This window comes from Acanthochromis polyacanthus, chromosome 14, assembly GCF_021347895.1.
Source record: "Acanthochromis polyacanthus isolate Apoly-LR-REF ecotype Palm Island chromosome 14, KAUST_Apoly_ChrSc, whole genome shotgun sequence".
Taxonomy (NCBI): Eukaryota; Metazoa; Chordata; class Actinopteri; family Pomacentridae; genus Acanthochromis; species Acanthochromis polyacanthus.
Genome location: NC_067126.1, coordinates 31656320 through 31671957, shown reverse-complemented (window position 1 = coordinate 31671957; position 15638 = coordinate 31656320). Strand labels below are relative to the sequence as shown.

At 39.5% G+C, this 15638-nt stretch overlaps 2 protein-coding genes and 1 long non-coding RNA gene across 3 annotated transcripts in view; 1 reads left to right on the top strand and 2 right to left on the bottom strand.

Annotated features, from left to right (window-relative positions):
* The first annotated feature begins 2486 nt into the window (after positions 1-2486).
* On the top strand, positions 2487-6374 carry LOC127537197 (uncharacterized). Its single transcript, XR_007946814.1, has 3 exons — positions 2487-2608; positions 3425-3567; positions 4286-6374. It is a non-coding gene; the product is annotated as an uncharacterized LOC127537197 (long non-coding RNA).
* Positions 6375-7896: 1522 nt separating this feature from the next.
* cdca7a (cell division cycle associated 7a) lies at positions 7897-12374 on the bottom strand. Its single transcript, XM_022198886.2, has 10 exons — positions 12253-12374; positions 11396-11536; positions 11171-11290; positions 10878-11075; positions 10699-10779; positions 10421-10612; positions 10194-10322; positions 9687-9836; positions 9463-9599; positions 7897-9377 (listed from the first exon to the last, which is right to left on the bottom strand). Exons 1-10 carry the CDS (start codon positions 12271-12273, stop codon positions 9344-9346), a joined length of 1203 nt encoding a protein of 400 aa, XP_022054578.2. The 5' UTR covers positions 12274-12374; the 3' UTR covers positions 7897-9343.
* A 474-nt stretch (positions 12375-12848) lies between these two features.
* Positions 12849-15638, bottom strand: part of map3k20a (mitogen-activated protein kinase kinase kinase 20a) — a 40674-nt gene continuing 37884 nt past the window's right edge. Inside the window, exons 17-20 of the mRNA XM_022198883.2 lie at positions 15251-15367; positions 15041-15115; positions 14733-14883; positions 12849-14647 (exon numbers count right to left, since the gene is read on the bottom strand). Of these exons, the coding sequence (XP_022054575.2) occupies positions 13941-14647; positions 14733-14883; positions 15041-15115; positions 15251-15367 (1050 nt within the window). The 3' untranslated portion in view covers positions 12849-13940. The remainder of the gene's footprint in view (positions 14648-14732; positions 14884-15040; positions 15116-15250; positions 15368-15638) is intronic.

The following is a 15638-nucleotide window of genomic DNA, read 5'->3' as shown; positions in this document are numbered from 1 at the left end:
TAACTCTCCCTCCACCTCCTCTAACCTCACCTGCACCTTGTTGTCTTTTTGGTCTTCTTAATTTTAGAAATAAATACATAAATAAGCGTGGGAGATGTGGGTCTATTCATAGATAATTCAGGGTGACGGCCTCGGATGTCCAGGCCTAATGACACCACTGGCTAACAAGCTGCTGGCTTCGGCTACATATTTATTATAGGGACAAACATCAGTAATACCAGTTGGCACCAGTTGTGCCACCTAATTCTCAAAAAGAAAAAGATCTTTTTTGCCCCTCTAACAATGTTTCTCAGGAATAAGGGAATGCTTGTATCTGTCTTTAGTGTAACGTTAATTCACGAGAGGCTCAAATTAAGGCAAATAAGCGTGACATGTTTAACTAGAAATATTTCTAACTGCTGACTGCCGAAAAGGGAGGTTTAGTGGGGACACAATGAGGCCATATAATCCCTGACTCAAAGTAACAACACGACTTATGTTGCTGATATAAAGTGCGTTTTGTGTGTGTTTGTGACCATTCACGACTGTATCGGTTTGTTATTGATCCACTCAGAACAGTTGATAAACTCTTTATTTTATGGCTACGCGGCATCATAAATGCCATAGTAAAATGGCCTCATAAAGGTTTTATCTGACGTTACCTTTTTTCTACAATACATTTCAAAGGATAATCTTCTGCGGCTTTTCAAAGGTGACTACAGGTGTAAATTTACTACCGCTCACCACAGCAGAATCAGTAACTGATAGTGTCTTGGTGTCTGTCTCCGATAGTAGCCCCTTTGAAATGCCAGGAAAATTAGATGTGTACAAGTTTGAAATCATTGAATACTTTGAAATTAATTTCTATCTAATAATCCAAGTGTTTTCTTTCTACCTTCATGAATCTCATTGATCAGTCAGCATTATGTTGAAAATATCCAGAAGCAACAGTTTAGTACCTCTGAGACACTGGAAGTGCTGCTGGTGCACACAAAGTTCCAGCAACTGGAATGACAAATGGGTTTTAGCCAATCCTGAATGATGTCATGGCGACTGCGGATCTGCCTTTGCATATTTGTCCAGTTTGTGCAGGGTTGAATAATATTTGGGGTCAATATACAATTGTGGGACTTTTTGTAACACAGTTGAGAGGTATCATGGTTGACATTTTTGCTGTTTTCTGGCCTAAAACCAAAATGGCCACCTATAACCAAACACCACACGGCATTTTTACAGAAAGATTCTTCTAAATATTACATATACAATTGAGTAAAATTGAAAGTTATTTATAAAGATACTGTAGTAAACCTGTTGACATGCGATGAATCCACACTTGATTCACACACTACTTTAGATTAAATAACTAAGAAAGCCGAGTCTTGTCAGTCTTTTCTTCAGGAGGAAATGACATCATGTGGAGCAGGTCATGTGATCTGGAATTAACACACTTCCTTGAGAGGTGTTTTTGTAAAGGGTAACTTAGTTACAAGTGATTTCTTGGTCACAGATACAATTATTTTCCATATAAAATTTGATATAAAAAGAAATATCTGTCACGATTATCTCAACTTACTAAAAAGAACACAATCAAAACAATTTTTGAATAAGCTCATTTTATTATTGTTTAGCTGATTAGAAGGTTATTATTAAATTTGGATGGTTATTTAGTTGACATTTTAGTGATATCCAGTCATTTTTATTAATAAGTGATTGTTTTCATAATAAATAATTCTGGAGTTTGTAAAGACATGATCATAATGAACATAAAAAACTTTTTTTTTTTTTTTACTTTTAATAAAAATGCATCCAATATATATCCCATGGATTTCGGAAGTCCCTCAATTATGTATTGACTGACTGATGTGTGTTTCAATCCTCTAAATATTCATCTCATCCAGTTTTCAGTGTTCTCCATGCACTGTGTGATTATTAAAAATGTTGGGTGTTTTTTATTCTCCTCTCTTGTGTACGTTTCTATTCAGAACATGGCAGGATGCAGAGCACCGAGGACTATAACGAGGGATCGGACAGATGGACCAAGCCACCAACAATGAAGGTAAACAATAACTCACTTGTTGGTGCTGAGAGGCTGAAATTCAGTCTGCTGTAACAAAACAAACCCTTGTAACCTCCCTGTAGCACACATTTTCAGTCTCAGCAGCCATGCCCTGGTGGGACAACAGATAGAAACTTCACAGATTAGAGCAACTAGAGAGTGAGGTATTGTGAGGTCACCACAGCAGGAGAGTTTCTAATCCATGAAAGGTGGCATCAAATTTCAAGATTCAAGAGATTTTTTTTTATATGTCACATGTTTGTACAGTGCTAAAATTCTAATCCAGAAGACTGTGCAACAGTGGCAGATCTTCCGTGGGGGCAAGGGGGGGAGGAGTGGTCCCTCCGTGATATGATTGGCCACCCCGTGTTCCCCCCAAAATTTTCGTTGGAAATTTACATTACTGATACTTCGATTTCCGACGATCCTGAATGCAACTTGGTTGTCGGACTGCACCTGAATGCACCAATGACGTGAGTTTGATCTTTTGATTGTGTTTCGTTTGGATTTGAAGAAGCTTTGAAGACGTTTCCTGAAGCCGGAGGAGAAAATGAGCAGCTTTGTACCTTTGTGGTAAGAAGACTGTGGCCGTTTCTCAGGACGTAGCTGTCCTCATGTAGTTGTGAAACGTCATCATCGAGGCTGCAGCAAACCCAGTGTGCATAGATATGAATCGGTAGATAGATAGATATCTATGGCTGCAGCTACCAGTGGACAGGAGGATTTTATTAGAGGAAGTCAGACACAGTCACACAGAGAAACAGACCTCACACTGAAACGGAGCTACAGCTCTGTGTCTTGGACAGGATTTATTTTCAAAGCTAAATGTGTGACGGTAATAACCCGTGCCAGAGCAGACCTCATTAGCACTTCCTCTAGGTCGGCTAACTTCCAGTCACTCCATGGATGCTGTTGTCAGTAATGTAGCCAGAATATGAATGATTTTTCGTTTGGGCTTGACAAAGACGAGAACAAATATATTCACAGCAAGTGGAGCAGCTAGCTAACGCTTATTACAGTTTGATTTCCATTTTCAAAGTGACATTTTTGAAATCATGTAATTTTTCCGTAAAACAAATCACGGATTTTATTTTGTAAGAGAACCCTGGAAACGTTGTTTATCCGTAATTCTGCTAACTTGACTGAATGTGGACCGCAGTTCCCCTTATTTAAACATCAATATGATGTATAAATGCAGATGGACTTCACATATTTCACTATGCAGACACTCTTATTGATGTCTTTCAGACACCTGGGTCGAACTTGATGTTTGAAATACTGACCGACAGCTCAGATTTAACTGTCTGCAGTTACATTTTGATGGATGTTAAATTTTCACTCAAAGCTGCCAGGACCTGGGTCTTTAAAATAACCGCTGTCTCGTTACAGAGTGAAAGTAGCAGTTCCTCCTTAAGGTCAGAGATTGCAGCATCTGAGGGCCTCTTCAAAAGAAGACGTAGTTGATGAAGATGTTCTGGAGCAGAAAGACCACGACCAAGCAGCTTGGAGATCTTAGGCAGCGTCTCCCTCAGGTGGGTGTCAACGGTGTTCACAGTCAGGTCTGTGGTAAACCTGTCAAAAAAACAAAACAGAAAAAAATCCAGATTATAAATCAACATGTAACCAAAGCACTGTGTGTATAACGCTATAGTATAGGATGTGGTTCAGAAAATGTCAAAGTATAGTATATTGTTCAAGAATAACATAATATGGCCTGTAGTTCATAGTATTGCATGTCGGCAAAAAACCCCAAACAAACAGATTATTATGTGGTTCAAAAAGCGCAAAATCATAGGATGTTGCCTAAAATTGTCATTTATGATATGTGGTTTGAAAATGTCACAGTACAGCATGTTGTCAAAATAGTATGTCATTCAAGAAAACACCAGAGTATAATATGTGGTCTAAAAAATGCCATAGAATAATAGTTCATTGCACAAGTAAAAGTATAGTAATTTTCAAAACTGTTCAAATTCTTATATGTTGCTAAAAAACAACCAAAAAAATGAAAACAAAAAAACGTCATAGTAGTATGTCAATTAAAAAAACCTATAGTATAGCAGGTCACCCAACAAACATCATAATATAGCATGTCGCTCTAAAAATGTCAGAGTATAACCTTTGGTCCAGAAAATGTTGTTCTGTCCAGGCTGTCTGAAGTAGGTGAGGAGCAACACAAAAACAGTCCAAACGCTGGTTTCCAGAGGGCTACCAATGGGTTCCTTGTTTTCCTTTCTGAACAATTCAAAGGTCCCTCTCTATCTCCCCACACATCCACCAACCACTGGAACACATCTCCAAAGTTCTACCGGGCCAGCTCAGCTTCCCCTCAGAAGAAGTGCTGCCAGATGGAGGAGCCTTTTGAGAGGCAGCTGGCATCGTGATTGGAATGTACTTTGGTTTGATCCAATCCGGCTTCAGCTCCAGAGACAGCAGGCGGGACGAAGCAATGGAGGCCAGGTGGACAAAGACATGCAGCTGAGTACAATCCAGAAAACAGCAGAGGAGGAAACAAACAGAGTAGCATAGTATGTCTCTGAGAAAACATCATAGTATAGCCTTTGGTATGAAAAAAACGCCATCATATACATTGTATATTGTACAAATAGCAAGTCAAAGGAAAGACACGTACATTGTAGAATTGTAGTAATTGTGGGATGACTGATTTACTGATTATCAGTATTTTAGTTTTTACTGATTTATGGTAATAAATACATTAAAAATGGCGCTACTTTGGCTCTAAACTTTTATCTACCTGTGGTCGCTCTGTCTTCTGGAGTGATTTGATTGGTTATATGTCACGAATAAAACTCCTTTAACTTAACATCTGTAAACAAAACAAAAGTGTATCAACAAAGTTTTCTGTTAGAGTTTGTTTTCTTCTAAGTTTAACTCCAAGATTTTAAATACTTTCATTTACTACAAATGAATATCTCTTCCAAATGCCTCGCTAATAATCATTATCAGCCTTAAAAACCCACAAAACACCCCTCTATACTCGACCACACTTAGTACAGTCCGGTTCCCCCTTCTATAAATCTGCTTGGAATCTTTCACTTCCTGTTTGTCAAAGTGGCCTTCTACCTGGTTTTGTTGGAGCTCATGCAACAAACATTTTGGGTAACTGCACTTTAATATGGATGGATGACACTGAATGAGAGCATGTTTTAATGAGACTGAGTTCAGATGTGTAGCTCTGTCATTAAATAGGAAATTATTTCTCAGAGAAAAGTCTGAAATGTTTGCTAGGTTAGCGTCCCACATGTTCTTTGGCTCAGCTAAAGCTAACCATCTGCAACTTCTGGATCTCTTGAGTTGCTTGTTGTTCAAATATCTTTCTAGAGGTGCTGAAGCTCAGAAAGTCTGAGATGTATTTTCAAAATAAGCTCATTCTCAAGTCTTCTCTGAACTGTCCTCTTTAGTTTGAACTTTCCCTAAACTTAGGAGTTAATGACAGAGCAGCACATCCAGACTCAGCCTCATTTATATAGAGATTAAACTTCAGTGTAATTCATTGATGTTAAAGTGCAGTTTTTCACATGCTCCCGACCAAACCAGTCCAGGTAGAAGACGATGTGAAGAGAAGCTCCAGAGGATGAACATCACACATTTACGTTGGAAATAAATGTCCTTTAATTAGACATTGTCATGCAAAAGTTGGATTTCCCTTTAATGTTCAAATCTTTGTTGATGTTGGTTTCTAAATGTTTTTTGACACTCGGGCCCCAAAGATTAAAACCTTCTATGGCTCACAAGCTGCAAGAATTCACACATTATCAACTATCTTTCTGACGAAACTAAGATAAAAAGTGAAGAACTGTCTGATTCCTGCATCATGAATGTAAATCTTTTTGGTTTTTATGACAGTAAACTGAATATATTTAGGTTTGACATTTTATAAACCGAAACAAGAAATGAATTACTGGAGAAAACAAGCAACAGATTAATGGACAAAGAAAATGTGTTTTCCAACATATATGGCTGAATTACTCCAACATTACAAGATACATACAATTTAAGTTCAATTTTATTTATAGAACGCCAGTTACAGGTCAAATTGTCTCAAGACTCTTTATTTTTATATTTTTTGTAATATTTAAAATATGACAAAGTAAGAAATTTAAACCTCTTGACTAATGGACAATTAAAATAACTTTCTCCACTAAAACTAATAAACATGAGGTCAAATAGAAGGAACAGTTTTAAATCCTGCTGTCCACACCCATCAGGAGCAATTAGGAGTTAGGTGTCTTGTTTAGGGACACCTCGACATGAGCACGACGGGCCGGGAGATCGAACCGGCCACTCTACCCACTGAGCTATGCTGTTTGATATTCTTAATCGTATTTTTTAAATGTTTAATTATCTAAAATATTTAATCTTTAATGTTTAATATTTGGTTGAAAAAAATGTTTAATTTCATAATAAGATGTTTTGTATCTTTTGTTTAATTATCTAATCAAATATTTTGTCTGTTTCATATAATTTAATTGTCTTTAATGTTTAATTTTTGTTGTATTAAATGGTTTTTCCTTTAATTTAATTGCTTTTATAAATGTAATTTATTTCTTTAATCTATTTTTTTCTGTCAAGATTTTAACCCCAACCTTAAAAATGAAACAAAACCTTAAATCACAATTAAAATACTTCCGTTGTCACAATCATGAGTTAGTCAGTTATTCAGTTTATCAATTCAACTTTATTTGTTTAGAACCTTTCACAAAGAGGATAAAACTAAACAAGCAAAGAGAAAAAACTATGATTAAAACTCAAAAACATTAAAAAAAAAAAAAAGATTTAGCATGTTGTGTCCACAGGATGGAGGGAGTTTATTGAAGTCCTCTTGGGCTCACACGGTAAATCATTTAAAATAGAAACTTGATTTTCAGTCTAAGGAAACTGCAGAGTGACAGCAGAACCAACAATATCTCCTGTTTTCTTCTTTAAATTTAATCTGGACCCCCTCGGCTGTGCAATAACAAGACATGATAAAAGTATGCCTTAAAAACAGAAGGTTAGATGTAAATGTGTATAAATACATATTCAGGAGTATTTTTCTGAATATTCCTGATGAACTTCACTGCTACAGGAAGTGAAGTTTGTTCTTGTTGATGTGTCTCTTTCTGGGATCTACCAACCTCTAAATTGCTGTGCAGCAGTGATGCTTGTAAGATTTGTGGAGATATTTAATATCCAAGCTTGATTACAATTTTGGTAATTGTTTATATCTTGCATTGCACAAAGTGACAGTCATTCCCATTGTGAATATTAGACTCCTGATCAGATATTATTTTGTGCTCTACAGAATTTCAATTGTTTTTTGTCAGTATTTTTGATATATTTAAACCTGCACCACTCTATTAAAAGATATGAGTAATGAAAAAGATATCAGTTGCAAACTTGACTTTGAATATATTGAATTATTAAACGTATGAAGGGCACTAAATGTTTTCCTTACACTTGAAAAGATCAATTAATCCCTTTTTATTTGTATTTTGATTTGTGCAGTGCCTTTAATGCAGCCTGGTGCTGTTGTAAACGGTGATTATCGGACCCATTCAAGCTTGTGCAGGCAGCTGAGTGACAACCCAGACCTCCTCAGTGTGCAGCGGTTGTCACAGCCCCGTAGGATAATGCCAGCTTTGTTAGTTTTACTCTGAAGGAAAGCAAACTTACCATAAACCCCGACTGTACATAAAGCCTACTGTGGTAAAATAGATAGACCCCCTTCCTTCACATCTTCAGTCACCACAACCATTCAGGATTTCTCCATGTTTCGATAACAGTAATTACAGCTGCCAGTCTCCTGGATGGTTTGATGGTCAAGTTTTTATAAAAAAAAAAACCCACTTCTGACATGATTCTGTAGTGATTAACGCTTTAATGAAAATGTACAGTTAACGCAAAGCAAGCGTCGCCTTTAACAGAGATCCCCTTCGACAGTTCAGCATCACTCTCCCTGTTAAGGCTGCACAGCCTGATAAGTAAAGCAGCAGCCACATAACCTCCACCTGCCATTACAGTAAAGAAGAAAGCTCAACCGTTGATTATTTTCAAACTGTATCATATAATCAGAGTATTTCCTAGCGCGGGTCAAATGAAGTACATTGCAGAGATGAACGGCACAAAGGTTAATTCCATGTCATTTCGTGCGGAGTATGACACTTCTGAACAGAAAATGCAGGCCATAACTCTATTGCCACTTCAGTGGCACCTTCAACCATTCCTACTTAACAGTGTAAGGCAGAAAATGAGCCAAAGAGACTGGAGCAGAGCGAGAATGTGCTTTAACAGGATAAAATGATTTACAGGTATGAGATTCCCATTAGAGTGTGCTAATTGTTTCCACACCATTAGTGACAGTTATCTAATGAAGGATATTTAACCAGGCGCTGTAGTATATCACACGGTTCCTCTCGGCTTCGAAAGGGGAGAAGCAGTGGACCTCAGTCTTTGCCCTTTCCACCTGCACCCCCACCCCCCACAGCAGGCAGATCACTGGGCCATTTCTACAGGACATCCCAAGTAAAGCTTTTTTTATATACCAAAAGGATAAAAAACTTGTAAAAACACAAGCAAAAATTGGCAACTCTAAAAAAGGCACAAAGATGGAACCTTTGGAGGCCAATTCACATCCAAGTGAGCAGTAGAAAAGCAGTACATTTAAAACAATGTAAAACACAGCAGATCATCTAAACAAGCCTAAAGTTGGCAGGTACAGCTATAAAAAGGATTTTTTTCAGCTTTTATGTACATGTTAGCAGGGTTCTCGCCAGCGCATTTCAGCGTAACGGGCCGTGTCAGTCGCGTACGTGATGCCGTGTATGGTGAATAGTGACCTAAATCACGAGCATCTGGAGCATCTGCGTGACGCTCATTGGCTGACATCTGGGCCGGCCGATCACGAGATTTAATGAAGGCTGTTGCGCTTGAGCATAGTGTCGGGCCGTCTCAACCTGCCGTTACGCTGTAAAAAAAATCCTGGTGAGAACCCTGATGTTAGGATGAGACAGTCATCTTAACGCTAAGACTGCAGTTGAGACCCACTCCTAAAATTTGTTTTGCTCAAGCAACCAGTGTAAAAGTGAGATCTCAACTCTTGAAAACAGGAAAGAAATATGTACTAAAACAAAAAACACATGTAGAGAGAACTGTGGCTCCTCTGGTTATCAGTCAACGTTCAAAAAATACGAAATTTAACAAAAGGAACAGTAAGCATCCCAGTAAAATGCTTCAAACATCGAAGACATTTCCGCTGTGCGTGTCAAAGTGGTCAATCAGGTCCAGGATCATCAGGAGCAGCTTCTTTCACTCGCTGCTCTCCTCCAGCTCCTTCTTCAAGCTGCAGAGAAAAGAAGCACGATCTGCGTTAATACACTGAAATAAACACATTTTAAAAAACTCAATCCACATAAGACGGCAGTCACCTTTTCAGGTAGGCGTGCACGTTATCATAGCCGTGGTATTTAGCGAGATAAACCAGCACTCCCGTAGCGCAGCGACCTTCTCGGGCCCGACAGAAGCTGCAGTTACAGATCCCTCTGCAAGGCGGACACTGCCAGTCCTGTCGACGACAACGAGGATGAAATGAGTTAGTTTCCTGACATAGACATCATCGAATGCAAAAAATCTTGTCTATTTAGATACTCACTGGATTCAGCAGAGCGTCTCGGACCTCCTCTCCGTAGCGGTTACGGAGACACGGACCGCAGAACTGACCCCGCACGCCCTGACACTCAGGGTTACGGCAGTTCGTTTTGGTGTCAGTCGTCTTTTGGCGGCACTGGTGGCAAGTGGATCCCTGAAAATATGCCAAAAGAAGAAAATTGTTGACATTTTGTCACCGAGTTTTACTGTGAAATGCTGCTGTTTTCAGAATAATACTACCTCATATCCACTCACCCCGTGCAGCACACTTTTTTCATTATTTTTCTTTATAATTCTCATATTTTTTAAGATATTTATCGTTTGTGACATTTATAGTGTACATTTGTAAATACAGACTGTTTGCACCACCTTTAATATTTTTAGGACTTTAATCTTGCACTTTCTGCTGCAACGTTTGCACTGAAAAGGAAAAGCTCTCCAATGTCATTGTGCACTGTATAATGACAATAAAGCCCATTCTGTTCTGTTCTTCTACGAAAGGGAGACCTACAGTGGAGCTGTTGTAGACTTTCTCCCGCACATTGGTGCAGATTCTCTGCAGCTCTGCTTCTGTGATGTCCTCCACCGGACGCACCACATGAGGGATGGCCTTGGCGCCGTTGAAGGAGCGGCGATGGGGCTGTTCATGAAAAACAACATGAAGGTAAGTAGAATCCGAATAATGGCCACATATTTAGCAACATTCACTGCTGCTTAAAAACACTGAGATCCACTTACAGGTTCATCGTATTCATCAAAGTCGCGGCTCTTGCGAACCAAACTGAACTTGTCCTCAGGCTCCTCCTCTGGAGTTGGGCTCGGGGGTCCGTCCACCAGCGAGCGAGACCGTGTGTGAGGGCGAGACAAATGCCTTGAGGACCTCCTACGGGCTCGTGGGGTTCCCACAGACTGCCTAGGTGCCCTTTGGGGCTGAAAAGGTGCAAACAGTAATAATTAATACAACATGAAGCAGCCATATGCTATAGTAAATCTGAAACAACATGAGGGTACAGTACCGTAGTTGATGCCGACTTCGATATTTGTCTTCCTGGGAAGAGTCCAGGCACTTTGTCCAGTTCTGCCATGAGCTTTGCAAGCTAAAAAAATAAATCAATCATCCATGAACGTAGATATGACACAACATGCAGTTCCAGACAATACTAAGGTTTCAGTATCAAGTATTAAATCGTAGTACCATTGCTTTGTTCTCCTTAATGTTCAGGGCTCTCTTGCTCATAAAGTTATCCTCCTCAGAGTCGGACTCCTGAGCTTTAGGTTGAGGCAGCGGTTCAGATGCAGGCCTCTTCCTGTCCGTCTTTTTGGAAGGAAACGTCATGGCAACCTTCAGGACGTTCGACCTGCGGCGTTGTCTTGGAGGCTCAGCGACTACTTTCTGAAAGGAGAAACAATTTACAGTTAGCAGAGACCTTTTTGTTGTCTGATAAAGTTTAGAGATGCTTTATAATCGTAATTTTCCTGACGACTTACCATGGCTTTTATCCGGCTGCTGATCACATTCTCCTCAAACCCGCTGCATGTATCCTCCTCTGATGTGGCCTCAAACACCTTCGCTTTCTCCGCCATCCTCCTCGTCTGTCTTATGCTCCTCTGAAGACACAAATATTAGTTGCAGACGGTGCTGCCAAGTGCCTTCTCGGTCACAACCATCTAACGGGATTATATTCACGGTGAAACTTAGAATTTTATTGTTACCGTATTTGCAAAGCCTCCGTCTGAGCCGAAGCTGTCGCAGCTGTCATCAGAGGAAGAGGAGGACGTCTCCATGGGAACCAGAGGGACGCTGCGGAAGCTCCTCAGACTCATCCTGGTGGACGCAGGCTGGACGGCCAGCTTCTGGATAGGACAACAGGCATGATCAGAAAACACAAGCAGCTACCAATGAGGAAGAACTGTGTCTGCACTGAGTAACTCCGGGGTTGTAAATAGCTTATTATTAATCACATCTCCAACTATAGTGTATTGTTTAAAAAATGGTCTTCAGTGCAATCCTGCAAATGGACTAGGATTGGGTTGCAGAGAACCATCATGCAACAATAAAAATAAAAAATGCTTAAACCCTAAACTTCACTTTAAAAAGTTTAAGATTTAACAATGAAATTAACTTAAAAACAACAAATGTTCATGTTTAAAGCCTTTTTGGTTTTCTGTTTTAAAATAGCTTTATTTGTACTAGTGTTTGTTAATGATTACTCAGTAGCGTTATGGATTAATGCTTTAGTTGAAGTTTATGGGCGGACACACCCCTGAGCACAAAGCTAACCATTGTAGTAATAACCAGGTCGTAGTAGTAAAGGTGCAACTTAAACTAATATTACCGTTAATTATGTTAATATGACACAATCTGATGGATTATACCGTCGACTTAATTTAAAGCTGCACATTTTAAAATTTAAATCCAGTAAACGTGGAGTAATGTTAACTAACTTTTAAATGATACTTATAACCTAACATGTGGCCATTGATAGGCTGTTTAACTATCAAAAAGTTAGCCGAACACAACACTGTAAAATGCTGGATTTGACTTAAAATTGTCGGGTTTCTTTTCTTACCTTGGAGCGGGTGAAAGGCATCTTTTTTTCCCCTTTTGAAATCGTCCCACACAAACTCAGCGTGCAGCAGCAGCTCTGCAGTGAACAAAGTAGGACCTGCAGCCGCTTCACCCTCCGTTCATTTCCCGCGCCACCGTCAGGTCCTGGCAGCTGCGTAAAACTAAATAATATTGTTCAACAATAAGGTAGACTTTCTGTGACACAAAAGACGCCAAACGTACAACCAAAATTCACTATTAATAGTATTAATATCTCTCGCATTGGTCAGAACAATCAGACGTGACTCACGAATAAATTAATTATGTTTTCATTATATGCGTCTTCCATGGACTTTACGACGGCGCGAATTTTTTACTCGTTAATTTGCATACAAGGCGGGTAAACCGATGATTCCTTTCCAGCATTCCAGCCACAGACAAAATTTGTGTTTACTCCGAAGTTAAGCCTTAAATTTCGCCCTATAACAGACAAGGCATTAAGTAAAATATATTCAACTGTGTTCATATGAATATTAAGGCAGCATTATAAGAGTTTGTTTGTAAAGAAATCATAACATGAAGATTATTTTTGACAAAGTAGGCATTGAGACAGGAAAATACGAAAGTTGCATTTTAATAAAGCTGAACAAAAAAAGGGAATATCAGGGGGAAGAGGAGACTACAAACTGCAGCACAATTGAGATGAAAGAAAAACAGGGCGACATCATTCTGTGAACAGCAGGAAGTGAACATGATTTAAGCACCAAGGAGAACATATCAAGACTGAGGTGGAGCGCACCACACTTCTGAGTCAGTAATATACTTGTGCCCGAAATACAGAAACAGACACTTAAGAGGCAATTCAGAAAATATGGATGGGAAGAATGGAGTGTTTTTTAAAGCAATCTTGGGTTTGTTTTGTGAGAAAATATGCTGATAAATAGCATATTTTTAATTGCAGTCACCAGTTGAAGCCACTTGCTATTTAACCCTCCCGTTGTCATTCACCAAAAAATATTGTTTCCTTGTCTGAAAAAAATCCAAAAATTCAGCAAAAAAAACCTCCCAAATTTCTGAAAGTTCCACTAATTCCTTAAAAGTTTTATTTTAAAAAATCCACCAAATTTGGCAAGAAAATTCTTGTAAATATTTTCAAAAAAATGAGTAAATATCTTCCAAAAAAGTCCTAAAAATATCGAAAGTGATTACATATATGTTGGTAAAACTTCTAATATTTTCTTTAAGTACAGTCACAAAAAAATCAACCACTATTTTGGTTGCTTTTTATTTGAATATTCTTAAAGAAGCATTTTTAACATTTCTTTTTTCCCCACCAAAAACTGTCCAAAGATTTCACAAAAATGTCAACATCAGAAGTTTCACTGTGAAAATACACATTTTTAATAACTAAAGCGAGTCCATTTTGACCCACAGGACGACATGAGTGTTAACAGATGAAAAAAAAAAAACAAATTGTCCATTTTTTAAATGATAATAATAAATACATCCTGAGCGTATAGGCTCATTTACATTAATTAAATGAACTATTTAAAAAGAAAAAACAAGCGGCACTTTGTCTTGCACATATTTACATCATAGAAAGGAGTGTAGTTCTCTTAAAATACATAGTTCCCTTTTGAGCATGCAAGTAGACATAATTCAAATCTAAAACCTTCTTAGTACGTGACATGATCATCGCATAAGAAGCTGTCAGTTCATGTGCGTTCTTCCACCAGCTCCACGCCCTCCCCTGCCCCCTCTCCTCCCTCGACCTCTGACTTGTTTATGGTCCTGACGTGGTAATCTTTTCTGACGCTCCACTTTGATCCACCCTCCATCGCTGGCTTTCGCCGCCTCTTTCTCCTCATTGAGGTGTCCTGTCACAGACAATATCCCCGGTATCATCGGTGGGCGGTTCTGTGGTGCGACACTGTAACTGCTGGACCGTGGCCTCCCTGGCTGTCGTGAGGTTTTGCTGGTTTTATTATGAATATGGTTACCTCTGCTACTTGTGCCTCTCCCCTGACCACCTCCTACAGTTAATGTGCTTCCAAAGTAAGTGTTTCTGCGGTAGTCGTGCAACGCTCCGGCACTGAGCGGCCGATCCCTCTCCAAGGTGCTCTCCGACGTGGTGCTGGAGGGACTGCTGCCCTTTGACCCCAGATGGAGCGGTGACAGTTTGGCTGACAGGCTGGCGGTTGGTGAGGAGCTGCACGAGTCATTCCAGGGAGACGCGTGGTTGCGGCTTGGAGAGCGACGCACAGCTGCAGCATAAGAAGACACTTGGCTTTCATGTGCAGACAGGAACTGAGGAAGAGTGCGGGCTTCGGAGCTAGACAGTGGAGTAGGCGCCGGCAGCGATTTCTGGGTCATAATCTGCTTTAGCTTCACGCTGTACATCCAGTTTGGATCAATATCTAAAACAGAAGATGTGTATTTCACCCTCATCCACTGAATTCATCAAGAACAGTTTTAATAGACAACATAACAATAACAATTTACCAGAGTTTGATCTGTTCCTGGGGTACCGGTCGGGGTCAGCTGGTGTTGTTCCGATGACCAGCTCCACAGTCTTGATCTCATCTCGTCCACCACTGACACTCCACGTCACCGGGCAGCTGTGTCTAGTAGACTTTGGTGACTTGACATCATTCTGAAGAGTCCAGGGAAAATGAAGGAGGGTTTAGTGATATTTAGTGTGAAGTTGTCACACAGGGTTCTGTGTTTTCCTCTGATACATATTCAAATGGGCGATGGTCACGTCTGCATTGTTTTGCGATGTGAATAATACAGCAGCTGAAATGTCTCACCTCATAATTGACTGTGTAGTCGACTCTATGGTTCTGTTGTAATCCAACAATCCATTTGTCCATTACAAAAGGTGGCTGCATTGGAATAACATTACTTCATTAAAATTAGTCCATTATGACCACGATACAACAATACTGTGGGTAAAATGCAACCAGTCAAAACTAGATTCATAACTGAATAAAATGTGTAAACAATGTTTCTGACAACACCTTTGTCATCCGCAGAGTTTCCACATCCTGCCGGTTGGCATTAAAGATGACATCTTTGATGTAAGCGACAGCAACGTCATCGCCGTCAAGTTCCATGTACATTTTCCATTTGCAGTCCTTGACAGAAAAGAGTTAATGGTGAGATCATGTAGATCTGGTTTGGTGCACTCAGAAACAACACGGATGCATGAAAAAGTTTATAATTGCACTATTCTGTGTGGAGAATTTAGTTAATCTTGTATATAAACCAACAGCACAACCTACAGGTAGTTTAATGGCAGTGGCAAGTTACTGAGGCCACAACGCTTCCTATTGTGGAGGAGGACAGAAAATAGAACCTCAAACTTTTACAGATAAATCCCAAAAGGAGAGATTTTATTAAATGGTA

Excerpts from the sequence above, each read along its gene's own strand:
- cdca7a (XM_022198886.2), bottom strand. The coding sequence starts at position 12,273 with ATGCCTTTCACCCGCTCCAAG. Across the intron at positions 11,291-11,395 it reads ACGGAGGCTTTGCAAATACG|AGGAGCATAAGACAGACGAG; the intron begins GTAACAATAAAA and ends TTGTGTCTTCAG. Across the intron at positions 10,613-10,698 it reads CGAAGTCGGCATCAACTACG|CCCCAAAGGGCACCTAGGCA; the intron begins GTACTGTACCCT and ends GCACCTTTTCAG.